Source organism: Jaculus jaculus, chromosome 10, assembly GCF_020740685.1.
Source record: "Jaculus jaculus isolate mJacJac1 chromosome 10, mJacJac1.mat.Y.cur, whole genome shotgun sequence".
NCBI classification, from domain to species: Eukaryota; Metazoa; Chordata; class Mammalia; order Rodentia; family Dipodidae; genus Jaculus; species Jaculus jaculus.
The window spans coordinates 30,149,291-30,169,718 of NC_059111.1; the positions used below are offsets into that span (position 1 = coordinate 30,149,291).

The window sequence follows — 20,428 nt, forward strand, 5'->3', positions numbered from 1 at the left end:
CTCCAGTCCTAAGGCTATCATGCCCTAGTTTGTTGCCAAGGAACCCTGGGTTATTACATTTGCAGTTCTCCAGGCATGAATTTTAGGTCCCTTAAGCTATATAGAGGAAGGCTTTCAGATAAATGAACTTTTCTAGATGTGGGTGTGGGACAACAGTACCTGTTGGAGGCCAGTCTAGAAATTTTATTATCAGATGTAAACTTTGACCCACCAGAAGGAAGTTCTATCGGTAGGTGAAGAAGCCAAGGTATGAAGGCATGAAGGCCGTCACCTCACCCTTTATATCCAGAATGTCATGTATACCTTCTTCTGAGCCAGGCAGCCTATCAGCTATAAGCTGGCCAGCTCTGATGATTGAAAAGAGGGCTGGAGAGATGGCTTAGCAGTTAAGGCACTTGCCTGGGAAGACTAAGGTTTGATTCTCCAGTACCCATGCAAGCCAGATGCACATGGTGGTGCATGTATCTGGAGTTTGTGTGCAGTGGCTAGAGGCCCTAGCACACCCATATTCATATTCTTTCTTTCTCTCTCTGTCTCATAAATAAATGAATAAAATTTTTTAAGATTAAAAAATATATTGAAAAGATTCTTGGCTTCATCCCACACTCAGAGCTGGTTTTGTCAGGAGTGGATTGTGCCAATAATCCAGAATGTGTGATCTGAACCTTAGGACAGTTGCCTGCTACACACCTTCAGAGACACTCTTCACAATCTGAACAGAGGTTTTGGGGCTTGAACTTATTTTTTAGGTAGCAGGTAGTAATTTACAGTAAGCCACTTACATTCCTGTAACACTATAGAGGTGTGAGGGTTTCTTTTTTTTTATTCTTCAGTCACATTATATGCAGTTTCAGAACATATCACTTGTAGATGAGTAGTATAAGAAAAATTCTATACTTTATATAGACACCCAGCCCTTCGTGTCTCTTCCTTTTAACATTTAAGTATAATGAAGTTTATAATTATTATAAACCCTTCTACTTATTGGCACTCATCTGTCAGAGCCTGCCAGGCCATATACATTTGTGTCTTACAAAAAAACACCCAAACATTTTTATTGAGAACTTTAGTACATAAGCATACTGTAATTTGGTCATATTCCTGCCCCATGCCCCCTTTTCCTCCCCTCTACCACTCCCATCCCACTGAGCACCCTCCTTTCTCCAGGTAATCCTTCCTCTGTTTCCATGTCTCATTGCTGTTGGCTTCCTCCATCCTCCATGTCAAAATGCTGATGAGCTCAGAACTGTTTCTGGTCTTATGGGGTAATGACAACCACTGTGAGGATTATCAGGTATCTCTTTAGCTACTCAGTGGGCAGGGCTTGAGGCAGCTGAAGGTCAGAGCCACCATTCAGCTAATAGACGGAAGTGTTGATCTCAGTTTTCTCAAGCTCCACAGCCTGTATCTTCCTGTTCATTCATAGCCTTGAGCCGTGTACGAAGTCCCACCTTCTTACACTTACCCATTCTCACGTCTCTCTATTTAATAATGTACTTTATCTCTAATTCTCCAGCCCTTTTAAAATAACTAGAATTTACTTTCTGCACATTTCTGCGCATGCCTGTTATGAGAAGCTTGGATGTAAAGTGTAAACCTACCCCTTGGCTGACACGTGTCCTGTTCTTTCTTATTATCCAAAGCTGTCCTGACCTAGGAGAGCTCGGTGAGTAGTTCTCAGGAGAGAGCCCTGTTTGGCTTGCCATGGGGCTTGGGGGGAGAACCCGAAGCTCATGTTAAGATACTATAGAACATGCTTTGCCCTGGGCTCCCCTCTGCCACTGATTCTGTCTTCCTGTTTCTTCTTGTGGTTATCAAATCTTTAAAATAAGCAGGTTAATTAAAATTTTGTGATCCCTACTTATTCAGTAAGCTCAAATATAGACTTAAGAAAGACATGGTATTTACTTTATAATGGTGTAGTAGCATAATTTCTTTTTAAAAAGATGTGTGTGGTAACATGCTGTGTTTTCAAAGGAACATCTGAGTAGTAGCTGGCTCAAGGAGGTAAGAATCATCTGGTTACTGTGCTCCTCCTCTTGCCAGTCCATACCTAATATCTGATTATTCCAAGTCATAATCTTTTTTACTGAACTGATTAAACTATGACTGCCTAACTTACACTGCTTTCCAAACTTAAAGTTGGTCCTTCCTGAGATTTCAAGCCATTTTTTTTTATATTTTATTTTTACTTATTTGACAGAGAAAGAGGGAGAGAGAGTGAGAGAATGGGCCCACCAGGGCCTCCAGCTACTGCAAACAAACTCCAGACTGTGGATCTGGCTAACGTGGGTCCTGAGGAATCAAACCTGGGTCTTTTGGCCTTGCAGGCAAACACCTTAATTGCTAAGCCATCCCTCCAGCCCCTCAAGCCATTTCTTTAATCTGTCCCGTTGGCATGCATAATTTATCTTCCCTATTTACTGGACCATTTCTCTTTGCCAGAGGACTTTACCCCTCAAAGTGCCTCTCTCTTCTCTTTTTACACTTAATCCAAAAGAAGGAACTAGCCTTTGCAACAAGCCAGGGTGCTTGCATCATTCCAGCCTCAGTCTGGCTTAAACTAGAATATTGTAGAGACTGTCTTCAAATAAAGCTACCATAATCATCTCTTACCATAATTAGGTAGAAAGGAGCTTTTATGATTAAATGAATGCTGGGCTCAGAGACAAAGATTTTGTTGCACATACAGCTTTGTTTCTAGCTTACAGCCATGAGCAAAAGTTACTTCTCTGAACTTGAGGTTTTAATTTAGAATTGTGGACAATTAAATTAGATGTTTAAGCCAAGCATATTTTATACATATTTACAAGAAAAGACCATGTCTGGCACTTACTTTCTTAAATGCAGAAACAAAACCATATTACTCTTTAAAAAAATAAATAAAGGCTTATACAAACCTATTTTTTAAAACAATTAAGTGTCCTTGTCTTTCACCCTGTACAAAAATCAACTCCACATGGATCAATGATCTTATTGTAAGATGTGAAACTCAGAAATGGCTATAGAAAATAGTACAGTCCACTTCAAGAATGAAGGACTTTCAAGATAGGACTCTGGTTTGCCCAGGAAATAAGGGAAGCAATCAACAAATGAGACCTCATGTAATGAAAAGCCATTGTGCAGGAAAGAAAACCATCAACCAAGTCAAGAGGCAGCCTGGGGGATGGGGGAAAATCTTTGCTAGATCAGGGATAAGGAACCACAATGTAAGATCTATATGATATATATGATTATTTTATACTATATATATATAAAGAATATTAAAAATAATAAAAATAAAAACAGTTATTCAAAAAACATCTAATAGCATGTTTAAACATAGCAACTGTGGTACTTTGAATGATGTCCCCCAATAGAATCAGTTTTATTAAAGCTTCTAGGATTTCCAGCTGCCTGGCTGGAAGAGATGTCACTGTGGGTGGATCCTAGGGTCCAACCCTAACATGTGTTTGGGGGCGTATCTGGAATTCCAGCCTAAGGTATGCAGAGAGCAGTCTTGAGTTCTGCCTGGGTTCCCTGCTATTTGACTGCCAGTTTTTGTTCTGGCTTTTGGTGGTGAGTTTTCTCTTTTTTGCCATTATGGAAATTCCCCTGGATCTATAAACTTCAATAAATCCCTTCCACCTATAAATTGTGCCTGACTTGGAAGTTCATCCCAACAACATGAAGATGACTACAATAGCAACCAAATGAACTTTGACAAATGCTTTGAGACATCATTGTTCTTTTATTAAATTAGTAATAAAAAAGGAGCTGATGCTGGCATTGTCAGTCAGAACAACTCATTGGAAAAATTGCTTCAAATTATAGTAATATCCATACCTTTCAATCTAGCAAGCCTATTTCTAGAACTCTATCCTAGGGGAATCTTCCAAAGTACAGAAAAAGAAACCTAGCAACATGACAATAATTATTTTAGTATAACTTATAAACTTAGTAAGTCTAGGTGCAATTTAAGTTCATAATGGATTAAGTTATAATGGACTTTTGTACAGCTTTTAAAATAGTAATAAAGACTTTTCAAAAACATTTTTCATTCATGAGCAGAGATAGAAAGTATAGATAGGAATGCCAGGGCCTCTTGCCACTGCTTGCAAATACCAGACATATGTGCTACTTTGTGTATCTGGCTTTTATGTAAGTACTGGGGAATCGAACCTGAGCCAGCATATTTTGCAAGAAAGTACCTTAACTGCTGAGCAATGACCCCAGCCCAATGAAGACTTATCAAGAGGCCTGTAAAAATATTTGCCATATAAAATGTCTTGCCATATAAAATGTCACATATGATGATCAGAATAAATAACATCTCAAAACGATATGGAAAAAATAGGACAAAATAATAATTATATTAGTATATTATAGCACGTTTCTTTATTCCTATTTTTCTAGACCTTTTATAAGGCAATATTGCATTTAAATGTATTCAGTCTATAAAACATTGAGAAGCCTATTCTGTCCCTGGAAAGTTTGTTGTGGCATTTTGAGTTCTAGCAAATTATAGGAAGGTAAAAAAACCATGTGTGTGGTGGGCTTAGAGTGCATACCTCACATCCAGTGTTAGATTTGAAGTGCTGCTCTGTGTAATCTAAGTATTAATGCCAGGGTACCAGCACAACTGTGTTAATTCTAGTGGTATTCTCAAATAGCCACCTGCTCTGGGACACATTCCGAAAATAATTTACTGAATTTCTAGGATGAGTTCACTGAGAAAATGGGATCTTATTGATATGTTGACTCTAACATCAGTGAAAGACTTTAAAAGTGCATCACAGGGGCTGGAGAGATGGCTTAGCGGTTAAGTGCTTGCCTGTGAAGCCTAAGGACCCCGGTTCGAGGCTCGGTTCCCCAGGTCCCACGTTAGCCAGATGCACAAGGGGGCGCATGCGTCTGGAGTTCGTTTGCAGTGGCTGGAAGCCCTGGCGCGCCCATTCTCTCTCTCTCCCTCTCCCTCTATCTGTCTTTCTCTCTGTCTGTCGCTCTCAAATAAATAAATAAAAAATGAACCAAAAAATAAATAAAAAAGAAAGGGCATCACAGGCTGCATGTTAGAGGTGCTTGATTGCAGTAAACCAGACAATACCATTGGCTGAGAAATACAGCATTATTTTTAGTTGACATTTACTGAGGTAATTTTGTAAATCTACTTCATAGTTGTAATAAATAGCATAGAAAGTTACCTGGAATACTTTGCTCCCAGCAGTAACACTTTACAAAGCTGTATATCACAGTCACAGTATTGACATAGATACCCTCCCACCCACCTTACCCAGTTCCCCTGGTTAAATTGGCACTCCCCATGTGTGAAGTTCTGTTCGATTTTATCACCTGCATGTGTTTGTGTCTCTGTATCCACTGTGAAAACACTGAACATTCCCGTCACTGTGTGGACCCATTCTGTTACCCAGTGACAATCACACCTGCGCTCTCCTCCCAACGTCCTTAACTCCTTGCAATCACTATTCCTGTCTGCTACCTGTAAAATTCTGTCACTTCAAAAATAAATGCAGTTAAACAATATCTAACCTTTTGCTTTAAAAAAATTTTTTTTGTTTATTCTTATTTATTTGAGAATGACAGACAGAGAGAGAAGTAGGCAGAGAGAAAGAGAGAATGGATGTGCCAGGGCTTCCAGCCACTGCAGACGAACTCCAGATGTGTGCGCCCCCCTTGTGCATCTGGCTAACGTGGGTCCTGGGGAACTGAGCCTCGAACCGGGGTCCTTAGGCTTCACAGGCAAGCACTTAACCGCTAAGCCATCTCTCCAGCCCGAGGCTTGCTTTTTTTAAAACCTTTATTTATTTGCAAGCAGAGAAAGATAGAAGAGAAACAGACAGAATGGGCATGCCAGGGCCTCCAGCCATTGCAAATGGACTCCAGATCACCTTATGCATCTGACTTTACTTGGGCATTGAGGAATTGAACTCTGGTCATTTGGTTTTGCAGGAAAGCGCCTTAATTGCTGAGCCATCTCTCTAGCCCTGGGAACGCTATCCATCTTTTGTTTTTTCGAAACAGGGTCTTTTCATTGGCCTGGAAGTTGACTAATAGGCGGGACTGGTGAGCCTGCAAGCCCCAGGGATCTGCCAGTCTTCGCCTCCCTAGTGTGGGGATCCATACCTGCACCACCGCACCTAGCATTTTCACATGGGGCTCAAACTAAAGCAACTGCTCCAGCCCCCATTCACTTCATTCTTTATCAGTTTGTTTTAGGAGGTAGGCTTGAGGGTCCCTTTAGTCTCTGGCATCTGACAAAGCAGTCTTGGACTTCCTTTGTCAACATTGAGCCTAGCTTCCTTATTAGTATCACCTTGTACAAAAATCAACTCAAAATAGGAGAGATCCACAATGAGTCCTTGATTTCTGGAACAATAGAAGAAAACACAGGGAAACCATTTTAAGACATTGGTACAGGCAATGATTTTCTGAGTAAAACCCCAAAAGTTCAGGAAACAAAAGTGAGAATTGTCAAATGGGATTATATGAAACTAAAAAGCTTCTGCAAGAAGAAATAGTTGGGAGAGAAGATAGCCTGAAGAAGAGACAGCTGCCATTATTCATCTGACAGAGTTAACATCCAGAGTATATCAAGAAGTCAGAAAACTTAACAAAAATAAGTAATCCAATTTTAGAAGTGGGATAATTATCTGAATATACTTTCCAAAAGTTGAAAAGAGACCCATAAATATGTTAAAAATTTCTCAATATCTTTCACTATTAGGGAAATGGAAATTGAAACTACAATGATACCACATCACCCGAGTTAGAATGGCTGTTATATAAAATAATCGCAGTAAATGCCCAAAAAAGGAAAAAAAAAATCTCTTACTGTATTGATGGTAGGGATGTGTACTAATACAGCCATGGAAAACTGGTAGAGGTTTTGCCAAAACTATGATGCTATTTTTCCACTTCGTAATATATATTCAAAGGAAATTAGGTTAGTGTGCCAGAGATAACCTGCCTGTCTATGTTTATTTTAGCAGTATTCACAATACCTAAAATGTGGAATCTGACTATCAACAGCTAAATGAATAAAGAAAACATACATTTGAAGCCTGGCGTGGTGGCACATGCCTTTAATCCCAGCACTCAGGAGGCAGAGGTAGGAGGATCACCATGAGTTCAAGACCATCCTGAGACTATATAATTCCAGTTCAGCCTGAACTAGAGTGAGACCCTACCTTGAGAAACCAAAAATAAAAAATAAAAATAAAAGAAAATGTACATTCATACAGTAAGTTATTATTTAGCCATAAAGAGTAATAAAATACTGTCATTTAAAGCAAAATAAATGAAACTAAGGGACAACATATTAGGTGAAATGAGACAAAGAAAGACAAGTATTGTATCTTTTTCTCACATGTAGAATTTTTTAAGAAATGACCTAAAATACAGTAGTGATTACCAGGGGTTGGGAAGGATATAGTTGAAGTAGTTAAAGGGTGGTTGGGTTTCGTTTTGCTGTGTGCTGTGTTCATTTTTGGAAACTGAACATTAGCCCCATCAATGTGTACCGTTAATGCAGGTTTTTTTGGGGGGGAGGGGTTCAAGGTCGGGTCTTACTCTAGCTCAGGCTGACTTGAAATTTGCTATGTAGTCTCAGGGTGGCCTTGAACTAATGGCGATCCTTCTACCTCTGCTTCCCAAGTGCTGGGATTAAAGACATGCACCACCATGCCCAGCAATTTTTTTGTTTGTTTCTAGGAAAAAATGGGGGGCTAGAGAGAGTGCTTAGTGGTTAAGACACTTGCCTGTGAAGCCTAAGGACCCAGGTTCAATTTCCAAGTATCCATGTAAGCCAGAAAGATACACAAGGTGGCACATGTATCTAGAGTTTGTTTGCAATGGCTAGAGGCCCTGACATGCCTGTTTTCTCTGTCTCAAATAAATAAATAAATGAAAATTTAAAAAATATTTTTAAAAATAAGACTGGATTTAATTAGGTTCTTTTTTCCTTAATTTTATAGTCTCTCAACTTTCTTATCGAGGACAAAAAGGTATGGGTGTGTGTGTTTGCTTGCCTGTTTTAGAAATGGTGTTTGGACATCTGCCTCTGTGCCCTTGGGTGCTGGTCTCTAGTATGCATCTTAGTTTGCTGTAGTAAGAAGCCTTGTTTAATAAGTCAGTTACCTTCTCCAAGATGATTTGCTCAGCTGCATAAAATGCTTAGCTCACATAAATGCCTGTTAAACTGTAGAGGCTCTAGAATCAGTTGGGCAACCTTTTAAAATGCCCTTAGAGAGCTGCTTTCCCAGTGTTTCTGAGCCGGTAGGTATGCAATGGAGCGGGATAACTGGTCTTTCTAACAAGTTTCCCTGAGTAACAGACCTACAAAAAACTTACATTCTCCTTTTCTGTGGGCTTTTTAATTTGTTCTCCTTTGGCTATAATTGATATAATCACAAATCTTCTATGAAAATAGAAACTATGGATGCAAGTTGTTTAGGTATGACATAAAATTAAAAAAATAATTTTCAAAGATGACCAGGAATGTACTTCGACCTTTCTCTGAAGAATATGGTAGCTTACCTGAGCCACCCTCCTATCTGACAGAGTTCTGCCCTTATGCGTCCAAGTAACATAGGCCTAAAAGGTCACTAATGACAGCACCCTGTTCCTGCTGTCATGATGTTCATGGAATTTTCTCACTGTTAACTCTTCGGGTCTACAGCCACAGCCTTGTAAGCTCTTCCTTCATCTGTCCTTGACAGTGGCTCAGAAGGTGTGTTACCTGGAGGAGTGTTCTGCCTTGATCACATCTCTATCAGAATAACCCTTTGTAGCCAAATAGGAATTTTATTTATTTTTATTTATTTATTTTAGTTTTTCTTTTTTCTTTTTTTTTTTTTTTTTTTGGTTTTTCGAGATAGGGTCTCACTCTGGTCCAGGCTGACCTGGAATTAACTCTGTAGTCTCAGGGTGGCCTTGAACTCAACGGCGATCCTCCTACCTCTGCCTCCCGAGTGCTGGGATTAAAGGCGCGCGCCACCACACCCAGCTCAAATAGGAATTTTAAAACTATCACTGAAACAAATATTTCAGTGACTGAAGCCAGTAACTTACTATTTCCGTGTGGGGGGTTCATGACCCCAACTGTACTAAGGCCTTCAGACATATGTCTGGTTCTTCAGCACTCATGCTTCTCAGCCTTGAAAATGGTGAGTGTGACAGTGGCTTCCTCCCCACCTGATGTGTTTAGACAGCTTATGCTGCTGAAGCCACCTTTCCTAAGATGGTAGGGAAAATACTATAGGTCATTGGTCCTATAAAAAGACTCCTGAGTTTGAGTAACTCTCCTCCCAAGCGAGCTCGTTAGCTCAGGACTTGTCCCAGTAGAACAGATTGTCAAAGCACTTCAGGCCAGATCTGCCACAGTGCCACTGTGTTCCCTCTCACAGATACTCCAGAGAAAGGGGAAACTGAAAGGACCTCCAGTGTGTGAGTGATCACATATTCATGAGGGAAATGCTGTTTTATACTATACATTCTCGTACCACCCACTTTAGCATCATTATTGTTTTTACAAATAGGATTTGTGCTTGAGGCTGTAGATGATTTCCATATAAATGTTTGTCCCGCGGATTTGCTGTTGCTAGCAAACATGCTGCGCTTGCTTTATATAACTCTTGCCCACCGTGCTGCTGCAATAGCACCATCCAATGCCAGCAACACTCTCCACAACCCGCTTGTTCCAAAAGAAGCGAGGAAAGGCTGCTGCCCAGAACTTACTTGTTTCTTGGAAAACTATGATTTAGACTAGTGTCTTCAGATGGGGAGCACAAGTTGCCCTCTGTTCCCCATACCTCCTCCTAATGCTGTTTCTCTTTTTTTCCTTATTAAAATTTTTATTATGCTTTTCCTTTTTACTTATTGACAATTTTTGTTGTTGTCATTTTGTTTTGTTTTGTTTTTTTTTTCAAGGTAGGGTATCACTGTAGCTCAGGCTGACCTGGAATTTACAATGTAGTCTCAGGGTGGCCTCGAACTCATGGCGATCCCCCTTACCTCTGCCTCCAATGTACAGGGATTAAAGGCGTGTACCACTACACTTGGCTTATTGACAATTTGTATACATGTATGAAATATATTTGATCATAATCCTCTCCGATTACCCCTCATTTCTGCCTCCCCCCTCACTAAAGCCTCTCTTTTCTACTTTGAGTGTGTGTGTGTGTCACACCGAGTTGTTTGGGTGAGTTGCTTATGTGAGAATGGGTAAGGGGTTACTTACCAGAACACATTCAACTTACGGGTGCCTGCACCACTGAAGAAATGTCTTCCACTCCCCCAGCAACTGTTAACTGCCAGTAATTCCTCAGGGAGGAATGTTCTCATCCCTTGGGCTGCCTCAAGCATGACCTCCACCACCATGCATGACTGACTGCTGTTGGGTCCAATGTTGTGTGGGTCTTAGGCAGTTAATGACAGTGGCTGTGAGTCATGAATGCAATGGCCCTGTTACGTTTGGAAGACAGCATTCCTCCCTGTCCTCTAGTTCTTATATTCTTTTCACCTTTTCTTCCAAAATGTTCCCTGAGCCTCAATCTGGATAGCCACTGACAAGCAGTTAGGCTTTTTTTCCTGGCACATGAAAGCCAACAACGTTTGTTAAATCTATACAGGTCATCCTAGTGTATCCATGGCTTGCCGAAAATCCAACGTGAAGGTTTAAATTAGGATGTGGACATCCATCTCCCCCCACCCACCACCACCACACACACTTATCTTGAGGGTTCTTACAGAATTTGTCCAGAACCCATGGGGTCAGAAGACTGCTCCAGTGCTCCCTGAATCTGGTTAACTGCACACATAGCCTTGTGGAGGGGCCGCGTCTTCTCTGTGGACTGCTTCTCCCATCTCCGGTCTTGGTCTTTGCTTCCTCCTTTACCCAGCCAGCATCTTCCTTTGGGCACAAACGTGTGCCAAACTTTCCGTCACTCCAAATTTTATTCTCTTTTTGCCATCATAGAAGTCACAATGAGTAGTAATCTCCTCCCTCAGGGTACTACGTCAGAAATCTTTTTATAACTCAGGAAGTGTTTATTATTTGCTCCCAGAAGGCATAAGACATCCATCTTAAACGTACCCCATCTTATTAGGTCATCACATTGCTTGGCTGTCTCCTCACTCAGGAGTTAGCACCAGGAAGGAGCCTTTCCCCATGTGGTCTGGGGCTGGGGCAGTCAGTGGCACATACAAGATCCTTAGCAACCATAGAAGAAGGAGGCCAGCCTGCCTGTGTTGAGGCTGGGTATATGGTACAAATGTACCCAATTCAAAGTGGGCGTAGGTGCCCTCAGTGCCTACAGTAGTCTGATCAGTGCTGTATTACAGAATTAGCAAAAAGCACTTAATCCCACTGTCACTTTAAGATGACAAATATATTTGATAAATGCTATAGCAAATCATATATATATATATATTTAATTAATTAATTAATTAATTTGAGAGAGACAGACACAGAGAGAAAGACAGGTAGAGGGGGAGAGAGAGAATGAGCACGCCAGGGCTTCCAGCCACTGCAAACGAACTCCAGACGCGTGTGCCCCCTTGTGCATCTGGCTAATGTGGGACCTGGGGAACCGAGCCTCGAACCGGGGTCCTTAGGCTTCACAGGCAAGCACTTAACCGCTAAGCCATCTCTCCAGCCCGCAAATCATATTTTTAAATTTGTTTCTATTTTCACTTAATGTTTATTTTGCAAATGAATTTTGAATTACACAAGTGAATTATAATAAAGTATATTTTAGCACATAATGAATAGAATATAAGCTGCTCTTGTCTGTAGTATAAAGACAGTCTATTTCAGATCAGAGCTTGGAACATGAGCTGCACCTAGATAAATATTTAAAAATTTAGTTAAATTTTAAAATTTAAATCTTAAACAAATTAAATTATTTTAAATTTAAATTTAAAAAAATTTAAATTGAAAAATCAATAAATATATTAAAGATAGATGTGTTAATATTAGCAGAGCCCCTTAAAATAAGTATTTGTGCATAGCTATGGCTACTTATTGTAGAATCCTATCCCAAACCTGCAGTTATGAAACTCACATTTTTCTACTGTTTTATAGTTTTATCAGTCTTGTTTAGCATATCCCAAAGCACAAGTACCTTTAAGAAATACTAATTTTATCTTTTGCTGCTCTGATAGCATGTTATTTTTAATAATTAAAATTCCAAATCTCTTTTGAGGAGTAAGAAGTTAACACCATAGCTATGTTAACTAATACTACAATTTTACAAAAATATTAACATGTCACTCATAAGTAATTAAAGCATTGTAAACTTAACATTTGGTCTGTCACCATACCAGTCTACCCCTGTTTATTATGACTTAAGGAGATTGTTTTTAGCTGATTCAAAGCAGGGCCATAACTCACCTGCCTTCCATTCCAAGTGGCCGTATGCAAATGCTTAGAGCTTAGAGAATCAAGGCTGTAGAAATAATGAGGAGGACTTCATTTCTGATGTTTTTTTTTTTTTTTTGGTTTTTCTTTTCATTTTTAGTTATATACAGTGCTTACAGTCATGTTGGTAGCATCCTTAGCCTCCTCCCTGACCACCCCCCGCCGCAGGAACCGTCCTTGTTGTGGAATATGGGTCGTGCATTGTGGGGTTAGCCATCATTTATGGGTAAGAGGCAATGTCTCTGTGTATCATGACCCAACGGGTGGCTCTGACATTCTTTCTGCCCCCTCTTCCGCAAATTTCCCTGAGCCATGCTGGGTTCGTTTTAGGTCTGCTTCAGTGATGAGAACTTGGGAGCCTCTGTGTCTCTGGATATCTGGTTTAGTAGGAGTTGACTGTTCTCTATGTCTATCTCCTTCACCCTTGTTCTGGTACCAGGTTCACCAAGAAAGCAGCACTCTTGCTCATTTCCCAACTCTTCGTTTCAGCAGGGGCCGTGGTGAGGCGCAATGGGCTGGTTCTGTCCTTGGGATCTGTGTCCATCTTTCCTTCCCCAAGAGTTGCGGTGCGGTTAGGCGGATGCCATCAGTCAAGACGGTGGTTTTAAGAGCTGTGGTGTGGGAGGTAGGTCATAACAGCCTTACCCTCATGAATGGTAGGTCATGACAACTTTACCCTCATGAATGGCTTGAGAGAGCCAGGTCGCTTGTTCTGTTCCCTCTGTCATATGAGGGTGCAGCAAGAAAGTACCATGTTAGAAGCAGAGAGCAGCAGCTCTCATCTGATGTTTTTCTTGTATATGTATACTTTGAGGGCAGGGAAGGCAGATAGAGAGAATGGGTACACCAGGGCCTCCAGCCACTGCAAATGAACTCCAGACGCATGTGCCACAGTATATATCTGGTTTTACGTGGGTACTAGGGAATCAAAGCTGGGTCCTTTGGCTTTGCCGGCAAGCACCTTAACCACTAAGCCATCTCTCCAGCCCCTCCTTGGATGTCTTAAGTGACTGTTTATGCTTTGTGACATTATAGCCCAGAAGTGCAGCAACCAACAATGCCTGAAGCTACAGCTGTACTCATGGGCCACCAGCTTGAACACTTGAACTTTGGGGACTGAAACAAAAAAGTTGAAGTGCAGAGGTGTTTCCTCGGTGTCGTGGAATAAGATAAAATTACCCTTTTTTAAAATAAATGGCAGTTAGCAGAAACAGTTTTTCTTGTCATGAATCAAATAGTAGGGAACACAAAATCAGCTTTTGAAATATGTTTCCTCACAGTGTTTAAATACAAGGGAACTAAAATGCACTGTACAGCCCCTGCTCCCAAGGATGACTGTATTTTTTTTGTTAAGTCCTAAAAACATTAATGTATTTGGTAGGTAAAACTACCAGAAGTAGAGATTAAAAGACATACCAAATTTTAGTGGATTTTTAGGAGAGGAGGGGTACATTTACAATGTTTTGTCAGGGCCTCTTATGTTCTTGTTCTCTGTCTTAAGGTCATTGTCACATGACTCTGAACCAGAGCATTCCTTTGATGTTTGAGGCAACAGTGAAGATTCAAAGTCACTGTGTCTCTAGTTGTTCTCAGTCATCTGCAGTGTTCCAGAGGGGGGAAAAAATCATGGATTTGAAATCAAAGTTTGTTCCTAAGCCCTTCATTGCCACCCGACAGGCTTTGTACCCTGAACATGTCACTTCATTTTTCTGAGTTTCCTTTTCTTCCTTTGTAAACCAGTTTACCTAAATCCTAGGGCTATGTTGAGGATGAGTGGAGTTGGAGTAAGCTTCAGGTAGAGTGGGCCCTGTTATTGTTCCTATTTGCAGGTAGAAAAACAGTGAAAGAGGTTAGCCAGCCTGTTGAAGGTCACATGGCTAGTCAATGAGAGATCTGGGTCCACAGAACTTCTTCTGTAATTACAGTGTTTCTTAGCACTGCCACTGTTGATATTTAGGGGCCTTGTTGGTGGTGGTCCTGTGCATCTGAAGAAATATAGCATCCTCTCTGCCTCTGTCCTTTAGGTGCCACTGGCCACCTTCACCAAGTTGTTGACAACCAAGAATGTCTTCAGATCCTGCCTGTTGTTCTCTAGTGAGCAGAAGTCACCCCAGGCTTAGGGTCATTCATTGTTCTGTCTGACTCCAGAGCTGAAGTTCCTTTTCATTTTAATGATGGCCCTGGTTTGGTTAGCCTTATATTGAGTAGTTCCTCTTTGCCCTACTCCTTGACACAGTAATTTGCAGAAGTGAAAGAGAGATAACTGATTCTTACCCATTTGTTAGGTTGGGACAGGCTCCCAAAATGGAATCACCATGTGGTGACAGAAACACAAGGAAGTGGGTCAACCACATTCCTCAAGAAACCACCCAGCCATCCTCCCTTCCTTGTCTACCAGTGCCCCAGGTCTAGTTTTCCTGCCCCCTTATTTCACACCCTAGCTGTTTGAAATTGCTAATATAAAGAACAAAGGAGTTCTTTTCCCTTTCTCACCTTCCCCTAACTGAAGAAGCCCTAGAAAGCCCACTGTGTGGAATCTCAGGTTGGCTGTGCTCCACTCTTGAGTTAGTCCTGGAAGCTCGTGTTGTTCCCAAAGAAAAGCTTTCATCTTTGCCTCAGAGTGGTTTGCATGGTCTTGGTCACTCCCGAACCTTACACCATTATCTTCCTGTTTCTGAATATCAGCAGTGTTATCATCTTCTTTGTAAGGTGGTATGCTTTCTGTTCCTATGAGCTGGTTGTATGGAAGCAGGATACCAGCTGCCCAGGAGGTGCAATGTTAGACCCAAGAGCCTATGGTCTCCTTTCCCATGAAATTCTGTCATTCCTTGCACCCCAGCAAGCCACACACTTGTCTCTCTAGAAATCTCCTTCCTATCTGCTATCAGCTGAGAAATGGGGGAAAGGGGTTGTGGGAGGGAGCCACATGGGTTTAATTGACACATGATCTTTGCATAGCAATTTTCTTTTCTACCTTATTTTATTTGCAGTGCTGGGGGCTGAAGATCATATGCAAGGCAAAAGCCCAATCCCCTGCTCTTTGTTTTGTTTTGTGTGTGCATGTGTTCCAGTTCCCATGCTCATCTGTGTATATGCAAATAGAGGCAAGAGGACAGTCTTGGGTGTCATCCTCCAATATACCATCTATCCCTTTTTAAGACAAGGTCTCTCATTGGCCTGGAGCTCACCAATTAGACTAGACTGGCTAGCCAGCAAGTTCTGTAGATCGTCCTGTCTCCACTTCTCCAGTGCTGGGATTATAAGGCACATGCCACTTCACTCAGCATTTATGTGGAGATGGGGATTGAACTCAGGCCCTCATGTTTGCAAGACAAGCACTTTATTGGTTTTTTTTTTTTAATTTAATTTATTAGTTTTCTTTTCAGTAAATACAGGCAGTTTGGTACCATTATTTAGGCTCATCTGTGATCTACCCCCTCCCATTAGACCCTCCTTGTCAAGCACTTTATTGAATGAGCAAACACCTGGGCTGCTTCTCCCACTTATTTATTTATTTATTTTGCTCACAGGGTCTGGCTTTGTGTCTTAGGCTAGTTTGAACTGCCTATGTGGCCCTTCATGGCCTGGAAAGGAAGATCCTCCTATGTCTTCCACCCTTCTCATTGGATTGGGAGCCCTGGGACAGCACACACAACCCATCTTGTTTAATCCTCACTGTAAGCCCCTGAGCTTATACCAGTTGTAATTGTCCATGTTTACACTTTGTTTAGGAAACTTAACCCTCCTTCTTAGCCTGTTCCTTCAATATTGGTGCTCTCATTACAAAACTTGATATAGAAACTCAGCAGGAAGTTGATATGGAAACTCAGCAGGTATCTTTCTTACCAGCACTGGATGAAGTGAAACATCTTTGTGAATTACTCAACATAAAGCAGATGCCTTCGCACTGCATGACTCTGCCTTTTCCCTTTCTCCTTTCCAGGGATCATTAAATACACGCCTCCTTTGACTGCAGTCGGGGACTTAGTAACAAACTTTCCTGAGGATGTTCACAGGTGTACCATATTTCTCCAAGAGTAGAATGTTTTTGCTTGTTTCTTATCCTCCCACCACCTCCAAATTGCCCAAGTACAAACTTATCAAACCTCCCACGCATGCCATCATTCTCTCTGTATTTGGCTGTCTTCCTGATATTAGCACAGTTCACAATTTATTGACCCCTCTGAACTAAAGCTTACTAAACACTTATGTCTGACTAGCAGTGTTTCTTTCTCTATAGTTAAGACTTTGGGAAATTTTCATATGATCTGGGCCTCATTAATAATTTGAAAATGATTATTATATAAGCCTGTATGAATCAAGTTTTCCTTAAAACAATAGGTCTTAAAATATAGCTACTGACAAGCCCAAGAAATATAATTGCATGTGATTAAAAGCATCCAAAACCAGGTGTCATTGTAGACAGAAATTGATTACAGTTTAGGGACAGGACCCCAAAGTGAATAGTTTTCTTTTGGCCAAGTATAGGAATTGTCCTTGGGCCTATAGGGGAAAATGTAGGTTGTTACACTTTATTGTAGGTCAGAAGGGTCTGGACTTTCCTTATCTCTGCCCCCTTCGGAAGTCCTTCCACCCCTTCTTGGAAGACTCTTCCTAATAAAATTAAGATTCTGAAAAGATTGTTCTTTTCCAAAGACCCTGACTTCAGATACCTGGTGTCAGGACTCAGCTGGCTAAACTAGCTGTCCACCCATGGAGTTCACATAAAAATTCCTGACCCGAGTCTCGAGGTGAGCTTCTCAACCCCCTCTTGCCTCTATGGGCAAGAACGCCACCTTGCTTTCTTCTATTTTGTTCTGGGATTAAGTCCCCTTTCTCCTCCCTCTCCTAAAGTTTCAAGCTATAATAAAATCTTTCTGAACCTTATCCTCTGGTCTGTGCATTTCATTCTTCAAATTGGTAAGACAGAGATCCAGGAACATCCCTAAATTATTGGTGTGTTGATATACAAGGAACCCCAAACTCTCTGTATCAGTGTGGTGGCACATGCCTTTAGACCCAGCACTAGTGCCTAGGTAGGAGAGTTGCTGTGAGTTTGAGACCAGTCTGAGGCTACAGAGTAAGTTCTGGGTCAGCGTGGACTAGAGTGGCCTTAGGAGAATGTAGTATACTTACCAACCATGATAAAGACCTAAAATTGATTGGGAATCTTTGAGACTTGGAGTTCTACTCATGGAAAATCTAAAACAGTGGTTTGAGCCAATGGGATCGGAAAATATATTGCTTCATGAAAATATAACTTTATATTTCTTTTTTCATTTTAGTGTCAGTTAAGACTTAGTTTTTTCTTTAAAGCATATGTGAATCATTTTAATTACAGTTTATTGATAAAAAGATTAATTTCTTCTTGCTGTAAAAATGTGATGTCTGGCTTGCCTGAGTCACTTGTGAAATAAGCATGTATCATTGTTGTCTGGATTTACCTATTCTGACTTGATGTGTGGCGAGCCACTCCTTTGTGGTATATCAGTAAAGCATTGTAAGGTGTTCTTCCTTTTCCAGGTGGCCTTTTTGAAGATGTAACTGTGGGAGCCGAGGCCTGTGCATCCCCCAGCAGACAGCTCTCCGGCATGGAGCAAGGTGGAGGGTAGCCTTCAGCACAGAGGGCATCACCAGCCAAGACAAAAGCCAGAGCCGCCCTGCGGGGTGAAGTACTGAAGCTTTGAGAGTACTTGTTTGCATATATTCCTTCAGAGAAGAGTTGACCTTAGGTCTCTGAAAGCCCAAGGCTGTGAGGAAAGTTGCAGTAGGTTGTCCTCCGCAGGATAAGTATAGAGGTTTGCGTCTCGACTTCCCACAGAGAAGAATATTCAAATCTATGCTGTGTCAGCACCACCTGGAAGGGTATTTGCTAATGGAAACCCATCTGTCCTGTGTGGAACTTCATTGAGGAACTGAGTGCTAAGTGCTTTAAAATCTAGGACATAAACTTTTTTAAGAGTCTCGGGTTTGTTCCAAACAAATTTAACAGATAAAAGTAAAGAAGTGTTTGTGTCTTACTTAGAGGAGATGCTCTGTGGATTTGCTGAGTGAGTGATTATCCCATTAAAGGTTTCTCGAGGCCGCAAACCTGCATGTGTCTCTTTTGTTCTTTATTTCTGTTACTGCATGCTGCTGTAAATTAATAAATATACGACACAGGATTGTTGGTAGAGAGTTTTCTGTGTCACCCTGTAGCAGAACTGGTGGCGAGGAAACATTAGCAAGATAGAACTGAACAGAATCCTCCAGAACCCAGGCCAGCTCATGATGTTATAGGGATTCGAGACTTGCCTAGAACCCACCCCCGCCCCCACCCCCGCCCCCACCCCCGCCCATAGCTCAGCTCAAAGCTGGGGCCAGGCAGGTCCTGCCCTGCCTGGGATCTCACCCACATCTCTGCTCCCCTCCTTTCCCACTGCACACTCAGGAGGACACTCATGATTGGCCACTATCTCTGCCACCGATCACACCCAGTGGCATTACTCCTAGCCTGTTGTCCACCTGATACTACTTTCTTACAAACACCTAGGTTTTCTGCCTCCTTGTTTCCTAACTTCCATAATGCGTATGTCACTTGGCATTCTGATGTGGTAAATCAGCCATGATTTCTTCTTCCTTGAAGGAATCAGGTCAGAAGGAGCTCTCCTGATGCAGAAGTGGTGGACACATCTGTTTGATCCCACAGCACCGCTTTATTAAAGCACAGTTTGAAACACTGAAATTCTTGGCCTTAAGTCCGACAATCACAGCTATAGAGAATTAATTTGGCTTCACTGGAGCCTGCAGGTCCCCAATACCATGTTGTCTTTTCATGCTGTTGATTTCTGTCAATAGACAGCCAGGTTTCTTGACCTCAGCACTGTTGACATTTCAGCCTGGATAACTCTTTGTGTCTGTTGACTGCTGGATGCTCCGCAGCATGTCCACCTCCTACACGATTCCATGATTCACAGAATTAACTCCACTTGAAAACCATTCTAGGAGTTGTGGCCTGGGCAATGAGATTGGATGGTTAGCTAGAGTTGTATATTATCAACGACCCAAGTCCACCAAATCTTAGTGTTCTCTGGCATATGGCCTCGACATAATGTATTCCTGTGTTCACAGATGAATACATTTGGGATAGATACTTCTGTGCTAGAAGTTAGAGTTTGGGGACTGGAGAGATGGCTTAGCAGTTATGGGATTTGCATGTAAAGCCAAAGGGTACCAGTTTGACTCCCCAGGACTTCATGTAAGCCAGATGCACAAGGGGGTGTATGCATCTGGAATTCATTTGCAGTGGCTGGAGGCCCTGGTATGCCCATTCTCTCTCTCTCTCTCTCTCTCTCTCTCATTCTCTCTCTCAAATAAATAAATAAAATATATTTTAAAATACTTTAAATAAAAAAAGGAAGTTAGGGTTTGTTGTGTACTGTTGTAATGATAGAGATTGGAATGAGTTAGATGAATGATTTCTCTGTGTGCACAGGAGTTTAGCCTGTGCATACAGAGAATTTTCTTCCGAGGTAGTTTTCCTCTCTCTGGAGAAGAGAGAAGCCCTGGCCACAGTGATGCATATGTGTGGTTTGGTCAGTGAAAGTACTTAGCATTCAAAAATAATTTTATTCTGCTGCCTTTTGAGTCATCCCAGAGGTCACCTGCCATCTGGAAAGAGAAGCTTCTCTAACCAAAATTAAGAGTAGCATCAATATATGGGTGTGGAGGTTAAGAAAAGAGCTGACCAGTCAGTTTGGTGGGCATAATATATGCATTTAGCCAGATACCAGCAGGTGTTATACTCCTAGAGCTCATGACCATCCCCATCATAGGCTTTTGACTAGGTTTTCAGTACCAGGCATGTATTCCCTCCCATTGTGTATGGCCTCCAGTCCAATTAGTGAGTGGTTAGTTTCCCTCATAACAGACAGCCACTATTGCACCCATTGGCTCATTTGGCATGGCTGGCCAAATTTAATGTTTGCAGTGTCCACTGTTGTTTATCTCCATAGATGACTTCTCCCTCTC

At 41.5% G+C, this 20,428-nt stretch overlaps 1 protein-coding gene across 4 annotated transcripts in view; it reads left to right on the forward strand.

Moving 5' to 3' along the window:
* The window catches only part of Ube3d (ubiquitin protein ligase E3D), a 200,799-nt gene extending 182,291 nt beyond the window's left edge, over positions 1–18,508 (forward strand). For all 4 annotated transcript variants that reach the window (XM_045160992.1, XM_045160991.1, XM_045160994.1 and 1 more), the window contains one exon: positions 17,942–18,508. In XM_045160992.1, the coding sequence (XP_045016927.1) occupies positions 17,942–17,962 (21 nt within the window). In that variant the 3' untranslated portion in view covers positions 17,963–18,508. The remainder of the gene's footprint in view (positions 1–17,941) is intronic.
* Positions 18,509–20,428: the final 1,920 nt, after the last annotated feature.